The sequence below is a fragment of the Manduca sexta genome, chromosome 22, assembly GCF_014839805.1.
Source record: "Manduca sexta isolate Smith_Timp_Sample1 chromosome 22, JHU_Msex_v1.0, whole genome shotgun sequence".
NCBI lineage: Eukaryota > Metazoa > Arthropoda > Insecta > Lepidoptera > Sphingidae > Manduca > Manduca sexta.
This window is the reverse complement of record NC_051136.1, coordinates 2,029,436-2,047,189: the sequence shown is the minus strand read 5'-3', so window position 1 is coordinate 2,047,189 and position 17,754 is coordinate 2,029,436. Positions and strand designations below refer to the sequence as shown.

The 17,754-nt window shown below is 38.3% G+C and overlaps 1 protein-coding gene across 1 annotated transcript in view; it reads right to left on the bottom strand.

Moving 5' to 3' along the window:
• LOC115452539 (teneurin-m) overlaps window positions 1-17,754 on the bottom strand; it is a 276,231-nt gene that overhangs the window by 11,827 nt on the left and 246,650 nt on the right. The window contains 9 exon segments of the mRNA XM_037441564.1: window positions 1,839-2,046; window positions 2,199-2,370; window positions 2,372-2,535; window positions 2,882-3,286; window positions 3,476-3,692; window positions 4,486-4,766; window positions 5,073-6,839; window positions 7,018-7,317; window positions 7,515-7,682. Of these exon segments, the coding sequence (XP_037297461.1) occupies window positions 1,839-2,046; window positions 2,199-2,370; window positions 2,372-2,535; window positions 2,882-3,286; window positions 3,476-3,692; window positions 4,486-4,766; window positions 5,073-6,839; window positions 7,018-7,317; window positions 7,515-7,682 (3,682 nt within the window).

Genomic DNA, 17,754 nt, shown 5'->3' with positions numbered 1-17,754 from the left:
TTGTAACATATCTACAAGATCATATCTATGGAGAATTATTTACAGGAACTTTCTAGAAGTATTTACATCTAAACTATCGTCATATCTACTCTTATCTAGGGCTGTATAAAACTACTTCATATAAAATCTGTCCGACTCAGAAACAGTTAAAAATTACTCCCTCTCACGAAATTATTATTTGAAAATTCCATAAACTTTTTCTATGTCGTACGAAAATATCACTTAATAAAAAGCAGTATGAATTAATTTGTAACTTTTTCGCCTCGGACTGACTTCGTCGAAGTTGGTTTATGAAACAGCCAAAATGTGTTAAGTGGTATAAAATTTCTACGTTCTTAATCACAGTACGTGATAATATTTAAATAAAAAGCGAAACACAAATTCACAGGACACAATAAATAAATCATATTGCATAATGTTACATGCACCATTGGTATTAAACCAAGCAACAGAGACGGATTTAGGTTCAGGGACAAAAGCAAAATTCACTGAATCGATAAAATTGAAACGTCACAATTTTTAACAAAGTGTATGTGTAATGTATGTGAATTAAAATAAAAATGAATTATAATTTACTTGGATGATAAATGATACTATTGTCTTCAAATATGTGTTTTTATATTTTGATCCCAAATAAATCCGCCTCCGAACACACAAATAAACAACAACTACATGGACGTAGGAAACTAAATTCAACACACACAATCCTGCGTCGGATCCACATATCTTACCTCGTGTTGAAGTGATTCCAAAACATACTGCGCAGCGGTAGAAAAACCGAGAGAAATGACACAGAATGAGTAAGTAATTATTATTTGCTTTGTTTTTGTTAATTTAGAAGGAGATAGGAAGTTGATAGCAGCGTGGTGTACCCTTCATGCAGTGCCAATCGCTTAGTACCGTCACTAGGATCGTAGCCAGAGGGCGTTGTAATTTCGTTCGGATTTTGAATCATGGGACGAGGAAACACAAAAAAAAGAGAACATAACATTATTCCAAATTTGAAAAATAAAATTAGAATGTAAAAAAATATATATGTTATAGACGGTAATTGATTTTCCACCCCCATATTTATTCTGGCTACGTCCCACATCTTTGACGTTCAAATAACTAAACAAGACAGTTAGTTGATGTGTAATAAAACCAAAGGAAAGCGTCGTGTAACACCGTTACAATGTAAATAAAACATTAGGATTGACTGGGGCACAACATTGCGTATTTTATATAACAGATATTCATATTTTAATGTTTATTTTTATTGAAACTGTCACTTAAATTATGTTGAACGATGTACTAACGTTTTGACATTATAAATTCTTTGTATTTAATATATTATAATAGCCTACATTCGGTATATTTTTGATTAAAATACGATAGTAAAGGTATTTGTAATAGTTAATTCTCAACAACTTAATAATCAGAAAATAGAATATTTAATTGAAACGAAACTTGTAAAAGTCTTTGTTGAAAAATTTTCTAGTTAAGAAACTTGGAATTCAAAAGAAAATCTAATAATTGAATAAATTGGGAGACTATTGTTTATTGAATAAAAAAGTTTTTAATTTCTTTTATGAGGTCATTTGACTATGTTTCAAAAACGTTTAACATGTAAAATATATGATATTTTACTTTTAAAATATACGTGATTTGCCCTGATTTAGAATAGCAACCATGGCGACGGGCAGACTTCGCTGTACTATAGAACTGAACTAGTTACATTTCTGTTTATTCTTTATCAGCTTAAGTAGGCGTATGCAATGTCAAAACGTTCGCAACACCGTTCCATATTAAGCCAGTTCAATTTAACCTAACGTTGAACATCGAACATCAAGACTCACCTCTCATTGAAGGTCTCCTGTTTCGCGTAGTTTTGCAAACTACCCTCATCTATCAAGAACTTCATGCGTTCGAAGAATGACGCGGTGATGGCAGGCGGTTGCTTCCTGAGGAGGATGTCGGTGGGCTTCGGCGAGGAGACGCACAGCTGGCTGCCTTTACACGCTGGACTTTGACAGCATTCCGGGTCTTCGCAGTCCACTAGACCATCTAGAAGTGGTTGGTTTTTTATATAGAAATTAAATTAACAGAGTTGTATATTCGCTTGCGTAGATATACTTAGCAGAGTTTATAAAACTGGATAATCATTAATAAGTCTGGCCGACATGATCAAAATACATCAAGTTTCAAATGCCACAAACCTTTATCGTTATCCTTAGAATCATCACAAATCTGCTCCTTAAGGGTCGTACAGTCAGGACCGTCCCATCCATCGAAGCACTTGCACTCCCAATGCCCATCATTCGCCACCCTGCACTGGCCGTGTCCTGCACAACCTCGCGGACATCCCTCGAGCGTGCAGTGTCTTCCATTCCCAACCGGAGACGCAAAGGCAGGTGCCGTTCTTGCACTGGCCGTGGTCGCTGCAGCGCGCGTCGCAGAGGCGCGCGGTGCAGAACTCGCCCGTCCAGCCCGCGGCGCACACGCACGCCTCGCCCACGCAGCGCCCGTGCGGCCCGCAGTCCAGGTCGCACACCTCTGCGGAGGTGGATACTTTGAAATAAAGGCTAAAATTGCGTGAAGGTAAGGAAGTCTTGAATTTTACTAATAAGTTTTATCAATGCTTTAGACTTCCAAAATTATTTAACATATATATATAAAAAAAAACAGTTATTGGATAAATATAACAATTTAACGGATTGGAAAAGTTTAAATTATCATTAGATGATATGTACTCGAAACTGTTCTACTCCAATAATAAAAGAAATAGGTAATGCATATTACGATAAATCCTACTCTATTACTTACTCGTTTCCTTAGTCAGATCTGTTAAATATAACAAAGACAATATAAATTAGTATATTAATTATCATTAAGAAAGTACCTTTCGAACAGTCCTCGCCAGACCACCGGGCGTGACAAGTGCAAGTCTGCGTATCAACATCGAAGGTGCCATGTCCAGAGCAATCAGGAAGACACTGCAAGGCGTCCTTATCCATGGTCGCACAGTCCAGACCCTTCCATCCCTTCTTGCACACACAAGACCCCTCGATACAGAACCCATGGCCCGAGCACGTGGGGTGGGTGCAGTCGACTTCCCCGCAGAACTTTCCTTTATATCCCCTGACGCAGGAGCACTTTCCGTTGACACAGTGTCCATGGCCGTTGCAGTCGGGCACTTCACACTCATCGTGTCTGAGTGAGCATTCCTTGCCTTTCCATCCAGGATTGCACTGACATTCGCCGTTAATATATTCGCCTCTTTGACTGCATAAAACAGGGCACACGCCTGAAAATTTTTGTTGTTGTTAAAACTGTTGCTCAATATATCACTCACCTATGGCATTGGATTTGTGAAAATAAATTTAAAAACCCGGATCATCAATTTGGATTCAAATTCGTACAAATTTCAACTATGATTTGATTAGATTTGTAGAATAAAAAATAATATTAGTTTATTGGATGGAGAATGTCTTACTTTTACTGCAATCGTCACCGCCGAAACCAGGTTGGCATTGACAATGGCCCATGAGGCACTCTCCTTTGCCGGAGCAGCCGTTGGGGCAGTTGTGGGTCATCTCCTCGGCCACCATGGCGATGAACGTGATCTCTTGAGGGTCGCCGTCGTCGTTGTACAGAGAGAGGAACCAGTGCCCCTGCTCCATGTAGTGAGTCAACTCTTTCTTTACTGACGGCTGTAAGAAAAAAGCAAATGAACTAACTGATTTCACATTTGTTCTTCAATAATATGGTGTGAATTTTTTTTTATTTAGAACTAGTTCATTGCATTCAAAGTTAAGGATACGTACATGTTTTAAGTTCCCTGTATGCAAATAATTTGAAACATTTTTCAATGGTAAAAGTAATAACGTTGGATAAAGTCTATTGGTATACTCATAAAATTCATATTAAGTCAGATTTTAAAGTGGAGATTAACCAGTTGTTAATATAAGTGACAGCAATAAATATTCTTTAAATTTCAGTCATGATTGAAGAAGGAAAAATTTAAGGGATGTACAAATTATCAACTTAAAAACCTTGTACGCTTTCTTTAAATGACAAAAAACCAGCATTACTTCATAACAATTCGCTTTTACTGTAACAATTAAAACTTAACGTTTTCATTGAATAAATTTCCATATCGATACATATTTCATTTGAGACTCGCTTCTGTTGAAGAAAAGTTGTTCGTGTCTCAAAGATATTTCTAAACTTCGAAACAAACGGAACGCTGTACATACTTTCAAGAAAATTAATAATTAATAAATATTGACTAAGATATTGTTATAATACATATTTCATTAATGTTTATTCCATGTGAATACTGCTTCTTATGAAATTGGACTGAAAATATATTTTTTATATAAATCTTCCTAAATTTATAATTTTTCTTGGGCATGAATAATCAAAACGGAGCTAATCTTTCACACTTGTGAAATGTATGACATAGTAACTGAACCCTGAAAATATTTAAACAATATCACTTACATGCGAAGCCCTCGTGGTTCTGGCCTTGAAACCACTCAAAACTTCCAAGAAGTGGTACTGCGTGTGTGTGGGTAACGCGTTCCTCCTCGCATAGACGCCTATAGACGCTCCGCGCGGTATCATGTAGTCAAATTTCACATACGCAGCCTGCGACTGGTAGAACTGCATGTTCCAATAACTATATGGATGGATTTCTTTTGATAATTTTTCACCTAAAGTAATTTGTTTGAACGTTGTACCGTCGGGTGGGAACGACTGTGCAGCGAACGTATGCACAGGACCTAAAATATACGTGGTAAGTTAATTTCCATATATTTTGTTCAAAACATCATTTCATGCGATGTGATGAGCTCTAATGTCTACTTATCTAAAATATAAACTAACTACTAATATGTATATTGTTTGACAAATCCAAGCTTTAATAAAAGGTTTCGATTCACCCAATAATTCCTGAAAGCACGTGCATTACCCGTAGCCCAGTGAAACATGCAGGTTAGTATGTTAGACACAGTATGTACGGAAACCCTAATGTGATGGAAAGTGGACGTTAGTTCGTTATCACTGATTTTATTCAAACTCGGCCTCACCTTCCAGAATGAGAATGGGGGGAGGTGTAACTTTTGGGCAAACGCATTGAGGGACTTTTGTTGTAGGCATCAAAAATGATTCTGTTGTAAAATCTGTTGTTGTGTCGCTTATATCGGTAGTGGACGCTTCGGTCTCGGTTGTTACTTCCGTGCTTGTTTCGGTTTTTTCAGTTTGCGAATCTGTTGAACTTTGGACTTCACCGTCAGTGGATGTCTCCGTATCTGTTGCGTCTGTTGTTGATTTTTCTGAATAATCATCATAAGCTTCATCAGTGTAATTACTATTGCACACAGGGCATGAGCATTCGCACATACCACCCTCATCTTCAACATTAAATTGTTTGGTTGTTTTTGTTGGTTCCTGTGTCACTGTTGTTTGCGTGACACCTTCTACAATGACTGGTTTGTTGAAATTAGTTGCCGTTGTCGGTTCAACGTCCATTGGTGTTATTTTTACAGTAGGAATTTCATTGGAGTCACCTAACGTAGGAACGGTTACTGCCAACGAATAAAGCGGTTTATAGGAGGAGTCTGCGTCGTCAGCAGATATCGTGAGGTTAATTAAAACATGTTTAGCGTTAGACAATTCAGGAGTTCTTGTTTTAGCAGTATTTACTGTTGTGGATTCAGTTGCTTCTGTGGTTGCTGTTTCGGTTGATGTTTTGGTAGTTGTAGATGGAACAGTGGTAGTGGTAGTGGTAGTAGTAGTGGTAGTTGTTGGGTAATTAGTTGTGGTCGTTCTAGTAGTACTTGTACTGCTAGTGGTACTAGGACTGCTAGTGCTAGTAATCGTCGCGGTTGTGTTCAACAAAAGGTTATTATTAGTTACAATAGCAACACTTGGTGCGGGCGTGGTCGTCACAACATGCTCAATGGGTGCAGCAAATCTATTTGTTGTGATGATGACCTCATTGGCCTTTGTAATAGGCGTATCGTTAGTTGATGACGTTGTATTGACAGGGTTATTAGTGGTGGATACAATCTTTGTTATAGAAACATTTTCATAGTGGATTTTTTCTATGTTCCCATCGGCAGTATCATTGGGTAGGATGTGTGATTCCTCCATTATTTTTTTATACTTGGCCAGGCGTTTTAGATATTGCAGTCTCAGGACGCCGTATGAATAGACCGTTGGGAACGAATCTCCTTGCATATCATCAGGATCGTAAGCAATGTTATCTGTTTCACTCTTAGGAGCTACAGGTTTTTCAGTTATAACACTAGACGGTATTTCTACTTGCGGATCTTTAGGTATTTTGTCAATTTTCATGATATTAGTAGTGAGTTTAGTTGTCTCTTTATTTTCTTCAGTTGTTGTAGACGCGGTTGTTACTTCCACAGATGTGTCGTTAGGTTGAAGCTCTTTTGTTAGCACACCGGTTTGAGACGACACATTAGCTGACACAAAAGCGTTAGCACCCTGATCTGTTTCACTTACTTGTGCGGCAGCCTCCGTCACCACACCATGCGCTAAGCTAACATCGGTAGTGATTACAGGCGTACTGATTTCATGCATATCTACAGCGGTGGAAGAATCCATAGAAGAAACAGATTGAGAAGCATGCCCGTCTACATCTACGCTCCTACGGTGCCGCGAATGGGCCTCTTCGTTACCTGATCCGGCGGACGGCGGAGTCTGTCTTACTAGAGATTTGTTACTTGCTTCCAGCGTCGTCGCTTTGGAAGTGGGGAACATCTCTGTCGAATCGCCAACTAGCACTGTACACGCTTTAGAATTTTGATATGACCAGTTGACGAAATAAGAAGCTGTGGACAAATTAAACGAAATTTTAGCAAATATTAAACATTCGTTACGTGCTAGAGGCATAATTACATGATTATTGTAGTAGGTTACAAGTCTACAGTACATGGAAAAAGTATTTTATTTTATAGTCTAGGAATGGGGATATGATTGTAACTAAAATAACTATTAATATATACTCACCAGACATATAAGAGGCAATGGCTAAAAGAAGAACAAACAGTATTATGAAGACTATGGCTGTGCATTTCCAGGTACATCGTGACGAGAGGCCTTTCCTGAAATGGAACCGGGACGCCGCCGGCGGGAAGTGGGAGGCGCGGAGGTTGTTCCTCACTGGGAGGACGGGGACAGGCGCGCCGAATGCCGGGTGGGATCTGTCACTCCTGTCCATCCTCTCTAGAGTGCTCTTGTCTTGTTTCCCTGGACTGCTGCAGGACGAGTTAGATTTGTAGTCCATAGACGGATTCTTTTGTATGTCCCCTGGAATAGATATTTGTGTGGTTAGCTAGCTCAGTAGTCATAAATCTAACTTAATTTTATCTTTCATTAAGACAAAGGTTTGAGTGACATTCGTTGAAGACACACCCTCTAACAATCATTTATTTTGTAATACATTTCATTGGCTGATTACAATTTTATTAAAATATCTTGGATTATATTCTACATAGTATACTAACATTCACCCGAAGGCACGTAGAAGTTGCCAGAAGGCGTGCGGACGAGACACGAGGGCTCGAAGTCTCCGAGATCGGCGGGGTTGCCGGTGATGCGGCCGTTCAGCCGAGACATGGTGGGGTTGCGCGGTGGCACATCGGGGGGTAGACGAGAACCTTCCAGCAGACAACCTGGGTACAATAGAGATGCAGTTGAGTATTTAACTGTATACAGGGGCCAAGAACTAAGCTGAGTCAGTTTAGCTTAGCTCACATTGTTAGCGAATGTTGACATTTTCCAAAAGGGAATTCGACACAACATATAGATATTAATATTCATAAATACGGTCCACAAATCGTTCTGATGATAATTAGATTCTACACTAAGCGAAACCGGCAGGAATCGGGTTTAATGGGACCCTCCGCTACTGGCTCGCATAACATATATTTTAGCAAGCTATGTTCTACTTGTATTTCTCGTTCTTTTATATGGTCGCTATTCAGTATTATAATGATAAAATTGATGAACACAAAGTCGCTCCTTGGTTATTTATATTTTGAAGAGAGCCGTGTCGCCACACAGGCTAATAATAAATTATACATGATCGTAATTATGATATTTATAACACTTTATATTTAGATTTTGATATAGGAAACAAGGATTCAAATTGACAATAGTATTATTTTATCTTTGTAAATTTAAAATTGGTTTTTGAATAATCCGGACTTATCATTGATACTTAATCTGATAATTCTACAATCATAAAAGGGCAAGTATCAAATCCTTATATAATCTTATGATTTAATTTAATCCGTACCTCATGTTTGGGTGTGGTCCGAAGACCTATTTGGCTTGTATAATTAAAACACTTCAAACTGCTTTTTGACTGATGTATTGAGCTCACAAATGGTGATAATGATAAATGATAATATGTGCGATGCGGACGCGGTATGATTGTGAACTAACGAACTATTACAATATTATAAGTAATTGACGCGTGCTATGTAAAAGTGCTGAGTGCGTATGAAAATATGTACGGTGTAACCGTACATGCTCCGGGAGAGGATAAGCAAAGGGTGATGATATGACATGAGAATGCAATTAACCTAATAACAAGGTGAATAAACAATTTCAAGTTATAACTAAACATAATAGTCCTTAAACAATGTTCTCTTGGGCTCTGAAGATAGGTGCTCTGACAATGGGTGAAGAAGCCCGATCTGATTTGCTAATAACACTCATTTCACTACACTGAACATTACCACTTTCAGTAACACTATCACTGCTAGTGCCACAATAACGACCGTTGTCAGTGACGCGCTGGTCGACTCCAGCACGATCTTGTTCTGCGCGCCGGACGCGTCTCCACGCCATCACTGCTCCCGCGATCACTACCACGCTTACTATTACATAAATTATAGTGTAGTGGTGTACGTCGTGATATGATAGACTATCTACTTCTACGCCTGGCTCCTGCTTCATTTCTTTGATTTGGTCGCTCAATGCACTCAATTGCTTTTTCCAATTTTCATCATCTGATTTGTTTTCGGCGGTAGCGTGCCACAGACTCGATATGTTAATTATATTATTAATCGAGTTGTTATTAGGAATCTCTATACTGGGTTTTATCTGTAGAGAGCTATGATCTTTATTGTGTGCGTAAATCGTAAATGTATTAAATTTTATCGTGCAACCCGGAGCTATACTAATAAGTCCTCCGGCACTTAAACGGTTTGCTGTCATTTGATGTTCGCATATTATTCTAAAGTAACACTCGGAGCAACAATAATACATGTACTTGTTTATCTCATTTAATTCATGCCACGTATCTTGACACGTCTGTATGCTGGACTTACATTGATTAGTGACTAAATCAGTTTCACATAAATTGTCGTCAGATTTCATATCGTAAATAGGTCTTTGTAAATAACACAGGTATGTATCCGAGTCTCTAACACATAACGACAGATCATTTTTGGTTAATTTTATAAAAGAGTCCTTTGCTAAATTAATTGCGATGTATTCCGATACAGGCTCTATTGTGACGATTAGGTTTTCTACTCTTTTGGGCGCCCTTTCAGGGATCGGAATTATATGGTAGATCTCATAGGAGTCTCTGCTAGTTAATGGGATTGTAATTTCAAATAGTAAATATTCACGAAGCATTCTGGTTTTGACCCTCAAAAAGTTGTAAATACTGCGGATGTCCATCTGAATATTCTTTATGGGTAATGCTAAGTCCTTAGATATTTGTGAAGAAATAATACTTAATTGACTTCGTAGCTGCTCTGGTGATAATAGATGGAAGTTGAATCTGCCATGGAATATATCTGTTACGGTGTCCAATAATAATTCTTGAATGCCTTGTAGGGTGTGGAGCATGTTATTTGCTGTTATCGCTGCTAAGGAGAAGTCACTAATATTTGACAGTGAATTTACTCGGTTTCCTAATATATTAATCGCTTTATCCAAGTTTAAAAACTGTTTATTGATGATTTTGCTCTGCTTGTCGATAGTTTCCTCTGATCTTTTAAGTAGATTGTATTCAGCTTCTATAACAGAAGTCTGGTTTTTCCAAAGTCGAGTCAGGTGGTTCTGATTACGTTTCAGCGCCTCTATCTCTCGTTGATATTGTTCGGCGAATCGTTCGTCTAGTACGCCGAACAATGAGTTAGCAATGTAACCGACACCGTTGATGAGTCCGCGCCGGCGTCTGGCGCGGTTGTTTAAATGTTGAGTAAGTAATAAGCGATCATAGTACTCCAGCTCTGATTGACCGTGACGTAGCTGCATAAGGATTACGTCACAATGTGTTTGCAATCGTATATTGTTACACATTAGATCTAAGCGTTTCATGTAGTGATTAAATGACGTAACACCTTGCCAATAAGGGTCCATGTCGTAATATAATATTAATTTCCAGTAATCTCGTACTAAATGCATGTCAGTAATTTTATCAAAATATAGGCCTTGCTTTTCCCGAAATCTTGTGGCGTTATAGGAACACTGTGAATTCATTATTATACCCATAAAATATAAAAGTAATAATACAAGAGAACTAAAAGGTGGCCTTTTTTGGTGCTTAACTCGGTTTGAAACATCTGGTTCCTTGGGTTCTTGATTGTTTTCACTATTTTCAGTAGGTAATACTGATAATTTCACTATAGGACGCTTCAAAATTCCATTTTTTGTTTTCAACGTCACAACTCTGACAAATCCGTCATTGCCAGGGTGCAATTCGATAACTCTTCCCATTGCCCATTTTCCAGCCGGCAAAATAGAGTCGTGAATGAGTACTAGGTCATTGATTTGTATACTGCTATTTGATTTTTTTCCACTTACTTCTTGTTGTAATCTGACTAAGATATTCACTTCGCCAGCGTTTCCATACATCATGAAATAATTTTTGAGTTAAATGCCATCTCGTTCTTAAATCATTTTCTGTATCAATTGTTGTTAATGTTGGCCCACCGGTTAGGAAGTGTGCTGGGGTAAGGCAATCTAGGTCATCAGGATCTTCTGACAATGGACAGAGTGGCCTTGAGTTAAGGCAAGCCTCTACTTGAGATAGAAGGGTAGATAATTCCTCATATGTTAATCGTTGCTCGCCAATTACCCTTTTGAGATGGGTTTTCAGGCTCTTCACAGCTGCCTCCCATAATCCTCCTGCGGATGGCCATGCGGGGGCATTAAAATGCCAACTGATTTGCATATTTGCTATTTCGTTCATGAATTCTTCGTTAAAAATGCCTTTTAACTGTTCGTATTCACCTTGTAAAATTTTATTAGCACCAACGAAGTTTGTGCCATTATCGCTATATATATGGCCTGGGGTGCCCCTTCTGGCAGTCATTCGTTTGAGAGCGGCCAAAAATGATGAGGTTGTTAAATCTGATACAACTTCTAGATGTACAGCCTTAGATGCCATACATACAAACACAGCTATATATCCTTTTGAGCACTTTATTCCTCGGCCCTTATTCGCTTTTAGCATTATAAAGCCTGTATAATCGACCCCAGTATGATAGAATGGACGTGCAGGGTTACATCTTGCTTCGGGTAAGTCCCCCATGATTTGATGTTGGAGCCGGGGATTGCTTCTCCTACATGTAACACAAAAATGAAGACGTTTCTTAACGGCCCGAATGCCACTAATAATCCAGTACCGTTGCCTGATTATTGCTAAAGTTAGCTGTGGTCCACCGTGGAAGACGAGTTTGTGAGCTTCATCTATAATTAAATCTGTTAACCTGCTAGAATGTGGTAAAATTATAGGATGTTTTGTGTTGTTGTCCATATGGGCATTTCTTAATCTTCCTCCGACACGAAGAATGCCATCCCTATCAAGGTAGGGGTTTAAATTTAACATTCTGCTTTTATTGCTAACTTCTCCTTTGTCCTTTAATCTGCTAATATCTGCTTGAAATTCTAATTCTTGTATAAACTTTATAACCTTCAATCTTGATTTATTTATCTCTAGTAGGGTAAGATAGGGCTTGGGTATATTCTGGGAAATGAACCTGCTTATCCATGCTAGTATACGAATTGTTCGAGTAATTGTACTGCAATCTGTTAAAAGTCTCATTATAATGCTATTATTTGGATCATATTGAACACTATTAGCATGGTACTGCTTTTTGCTTTCTTCATTGGATGCGTAAAATTGTCTTTGAGGTATATTTAGCAAAATTGATAGCCAAGTAGGTCCTTGCCACCACAAAACGTGATCTTTCAATTGAGTTGCTGTTAAACCTCTGCTGGCGCAATCAGCCGGGTTATCTCCAGATTTTACATAATGCCAGCAATCTTTAGGCATGTTTGCCGTAATCTGCTTTATTCTGTTCGCAACAAATGGTTTATATTTATCTGGATCTCCATTTAGCCACCCTAAGACTACTGTTGAATCCGTCCAGCCATATATATTTGTATTATGTTCACTGATACATTGTTTTACTTTAGTCATTAATTTTGACAGAAGAAGAGCTCCACTGAGTTCCAGTTTAGGCACTGATATGGTCTTATTGGCTGGTACTAATTTTGCTTTGGCTACGACTAATGATACGATTGATTTATTTTCATGCTTTTTATGTACTTTGCTGTAAATAACGCATGCATACGCTTTCGTAGAGGCATCGCAGAATCCATGTAATTCGATATTATCCTGCTGTTCCGTACCGAGCCACCGTGGTACACTTAATTTATCAATATTTTTAAATCATCTCTCATTCTTTGCCATTCTATATAAATATCATTAGGTACAAAGTCATCCCATTGTATGTTAGCAAGCCAAACTGACTGAAATATTATTTTTAATTTAGTACTTATAGGTGCAAGCCAACCTAAAGGATCGAATAGTTTAGATATTTCGGACAGGAGAGCCCGTTTAGTATAGTTTTGTGAAGTTTCGATCGGAGATTGGAAATAAAACTGATCCTGTTGAGGGTTCCAGGAAACGCCTAATATTTTTGTGAACTCAGATCCTTTGAAGTAATAATTTTCGAATGAATTTGTATCTGTTAATAATTCTGTGGTGTTTGAAGTCCATTTACGAAGGTTAAATCCTGCAGAATTCAATAATTGTATAAGCTGTCGCTGTAGTGATTTGGCTGCTTCTATGCTGTGACTGCCATGAATTAAATCATCCATATAAAACGATTGATCCAAAACTTGTGAAGCCTCTGGATACCTTTGATCATCCTTAGCTAATTGCTTCAGACACATCATAGCTAAGAACGGCGCGCATTTCGTGCCGTAAGTAACTGTAGTCAACTGATATTCTTCTATCTCATCTTTAGGTGATTGTCTCCAAATTATTTTATGAAACCGTTGATCTATTTCGTTTATAAAAATCTGCCTGAACATCTTTTCTATATCCGCGGTATAGGCATACTTAAACTTTCGCCATCTTAAAATTAAACATTGCAGATCTTGTTGCAGATTCGGTCCTCGTTCCATTAAATCATTCAGGCTGTAGCCACTTGAGGTTGGAGCCGAAGCATTAAATACCACGCGAAGTTTAGTTGTTAAAGATTGTGTTTTATGGACACAGTGGTGCGGCAAATAACATTCTAATATCTGATTACCGGAACTCGGAGTCATATGTCCTAACGATAGGTATTCATTTATAAACAGTTTATAGTCTTGTGCAACAATTTCATTACGTGTAAATTTCCGTTCTAATTGAATAAACTGAGCTAATGCTTTTGCTCTGGAATTGCCTAAATGTTTTTCAAAATCACTCTTAAAGGGGATTCTCACAGTAAATCTACCATCGGGTCGACGAGACGTTGTGGATTTGAAGAAATCGATGCATTTTAAATCTTGAGAGCTTAGGGTAGACTCTTCCGTAATATCTTCAATTTCCCAAAACTTTTTTATTTCGTCAATGTTATTCTGAATTACGTTACATTGCAATGTCTTTATATTACCACTCAAGATCCATCCTAAACGAGTATGCTGCGCCAGCGGTAATGATTCTTCTCCTCTGCATATACCTTCTAAAATCACGAGAGAATAGACATCTGCTCCGAATAGAACATCTACAGGCCTACTCTTATAAAATTCTGGATCTGCTAATTGAATATTATCCAAAAAGTCCCACGAAGGCTTAGTAAATGTATAGGAAGGTAGTTTTGTAATAAGGTTTTTCATAATTAAAGTTTCCACTTGAAATTCATAATTACTGGTAATTGATCTACACTTGATATGGATTGTGCCCTTACATTGGCTTTCCTTAACTCCGACTCCTGATATGACTCCCTTAAATGCTTTGCGTGGTAGTCTTAATAATTGAGCGGCATGTTCGGTGACTATAGATGCTTGTGAGCCTTGGTCAAGAAGTGCCCGTAGGACATGATAGGATCCATCTGCTGATTCTACTTTGATAAGCGCAGTAGCCAATAAAACTTCTGGTATTTCGGTTTGTAGGGAAACATGTGAACTTCTGTGTAAATGGTCTGGATTCGAACCCGTGGCGACACTCCGCTCGTGTCTTGGTTGCGCTGTCGACGAGCCACTGGGTGCGCTAGTCGGTGTCGAATTTCTCGCTTGCATACATGCGTTGTGCAATACAGTATTGTGACGTTCATTGCACTCGCGGCACCTTTTCTCTGAGAAACATGCCTTATTTTTATGACTATAAAGACAGTTTTTACATAAATTATATTTTTCTGTTGTTTTTAATTTTAAATAATTTGGCATGCTAAGGAATTTTTCACAACTAAAAACTCCATGATTAAGGTTACAAATAGGACAATTTGGTTTTTTGATTTCTTGATATTGATTATCCACCCGACTGCTAGAAAACGACTGCTTGGTATTATAACCTTTCTGATAAGAAAATTTTGTTGCTGATTGATTATTGGCAGATCTGTTGGTCACCATAGAATTTTCTAATTTCTTACGAGAGGACTCCATGTTCGTAAATTTGCTTTCTAAAAAGTCGAAAAATTCCTGAAGAACTGGTAATTGTCTCGGATTCTTAATGGAATCATTATAGTAATTATAGGTATCATTGTCCAATTTTTGAGACAATATATGGACCAATAGTGGGTCCCAAGTTGAAATATCGACACCTAAATTTTTTATGGCAAATAAACATTCACGAGCTGTGTCATGAATGTTCTTAATGTTTTTTAAAGACGGCTGATGCATTACGGGTATGTTCATTATCAAGTTTATATGAGATCTGAATATGAGCCTGTCATTATTATATCTATGGTTCAAGATATCCCAACACACGTCATAGTTGTCAGAGCTGATGTTTAGGTGTTGTATTAATCGCTCTGCTTCTCCTTTTACCCTGCCTTTAAGAAACTGCATTTTTTGAGCTTTAGAAAGTGACGGATTTTTATGTATAGCCTCCATAAACAAATCTTTAAAAGAAACCCATTTATGAAAATTGCCATAAAAACATGGTATATCCATTTGAGGAGTAGACTTCTCCCTATGAGATTCTGACCACAATTTAGTATTTACGGCCTTTTTAATTTCAATGTATTTTCTTTCATGATAAGCAAAGGACTGTTCATATTTTTCGTTTTGTCCCTCTAATTCACTATCTATCTCCCAATGCTGCGAATCGATGGCAGCCCATCGAGACTGAAGAGTGCTAAGTAGATCATCGTACTCCCATTTTTCTGTAATACGATCTAAATCAATGCTAGATACGGTATGCATAAATGCTCGGAAGTTACTTGCTTGTTTTCGAAGCATTTCGTCTGTTTTACTGCTAGCTCCCTGACTCGTTGTCTGCTGAGGTGGTACGAACCGTGGAGGTGCCAAAAGTGGCGTCTTAGGTGTCTCCGGTCGGGGTTCCGGTTTACCTAAACTATGTTTTTGAATGTAAGCCCGAAAATTTTCATAAAAATCTTTAGTTTGTTCGTAATGATTGCCGGTAAAATAAGCATGCGTGTAATCATCATGCTCTATGAGTTTGTTATGATTTGACTGAAACTCCGCCCAGTACGATTCAAGGGTTTCTAACCGCCTCTTAATGTAATCAGATGTTTTACGTTCGGGGCTATCCTTTTAAAATTCCTAAAAAGTTGCTCCATCGCACCAACAACTTGGTTCTGGTTGGCTAATAAATCCTCCATGATAATTGTAATAAATGGAAAGATCTTACTTTTTTGGATGCTGCTGTTTGCACTTGAGGTGTATTAATGCGCTGCTGCTGCTCACACTACGGTATCTGCTGCTGATGCTGTTTACTCACACTTTGATATACTGCTGTTAATAGTCTAATAATAATAATATGCACTGAACTGTATTGTCCACGTTGCTAAATGTTCCGAAACGTCAGTACACGTGTTATACGAGTCCCGCCTATTCGGAGGCTCGAAGGACCAAAAAAAGGATGTTTGGGTGTGGTCCGAAGACCTATTTGGCTTGTATAATTAAAACACTTCAAACTGCTTTTTGACTGATGTATTGAGCTCACAAATGGTGATAATGATAAATGATAATATGTGCGATGCGGACGCGGTATGATTGTGAACTAACGAACTATTACAATATTATAAGTAATTGACGCGTGCTATGTAAAAGTGCTGAGTGCGTATGAAAATATGTACGGTGTAACCGTACACCTCAATTAATTAAATATAAAAATAAACTAAAATTTGAGAACTGAATATTAAACGAATTCATTACATTTAATACATCGCGTCATAATATATATTCGTGGAAAACTGCGTTCTATTAATAAAGCGTGTAAAGCCGACGCTGAAAGAATTTCTATAATAAGCCGCGTCACGTTAAGCCGAGTGATTTATTAACATTACCCATTAACGCGACCAGATGACATTTGAAACAAAGAAAGTGCGTCATAGGTCACTTAATTCAACCAACCTGGCCCTTTTGGACTTAAAAGGCCCACCTCATTTGTAAAGTTAAAGGCTTTAACAATATTAATCAGATGCCTGCCGAGCTCCAGCCAAAGCATTAGAGTAGGGGAAAAATTTAATTAATTCCATCCATGAAAATTTACAAGTTGAAATTCAATTACGGGTGAATATTGGCCGTAATGGCTCGTAAACAAATATTGTGGAGGCAAGTGATCAAAGACTGCGTGCTGAAGAAGCGAGACCGCGAGACCGCGGGGCGAGGCGCGGTGCGGCCGAGCTGATACAAGTTAATGGGAAATCGAACCGCTATCTTAGCCCCCGCGCGTTATCGGCAGCCTCTATCCAACTTTTGATCATCGACAAATTTTAAGGATTCCTCTGAGCGTTAATTAATTTATTGTACCGCTCGATGTAGCCGCAAGAAAACTCAATTAATTTTAAAAGGGTTTTTGTGTTGTTTTTTTCGCGATCACTCACACCCGCTTCGTCTGCCGAAAAGAAAATTGTGAGCTCGATAACATCGTGGCCTTTGTGGCGGCGCCCTTTGATGCCGCGCACTTCTCCTAATTACAGATTAATGAATTTATTCGACCCGGCTCCTATTTCTATGTGTTCAACTAGTATATTTCTTTAAAGCCCCTTCGGAAGCCAGTTGCAATTTTGTGCCGACAATAATAACGAGGAATTGTTCAAGCGGAGGTGTTTATATTTTCTTTTTCGGATGCGGTAACTATGGAAAGCAGGGAGGCGACCGAACTCTCCCTATGGGGATACCTCCCCAAAAGTGAACGCGAAATTCGAAACAAAGTACGTGGTACGAACTTAGCTGTTCAATTCGCAGCAATGTGAAGTGAGCAAAGAGAATGTTTCTGAATTTAAAATATACATTCAGGTAGTTTGAGTATTGTTTTATGCA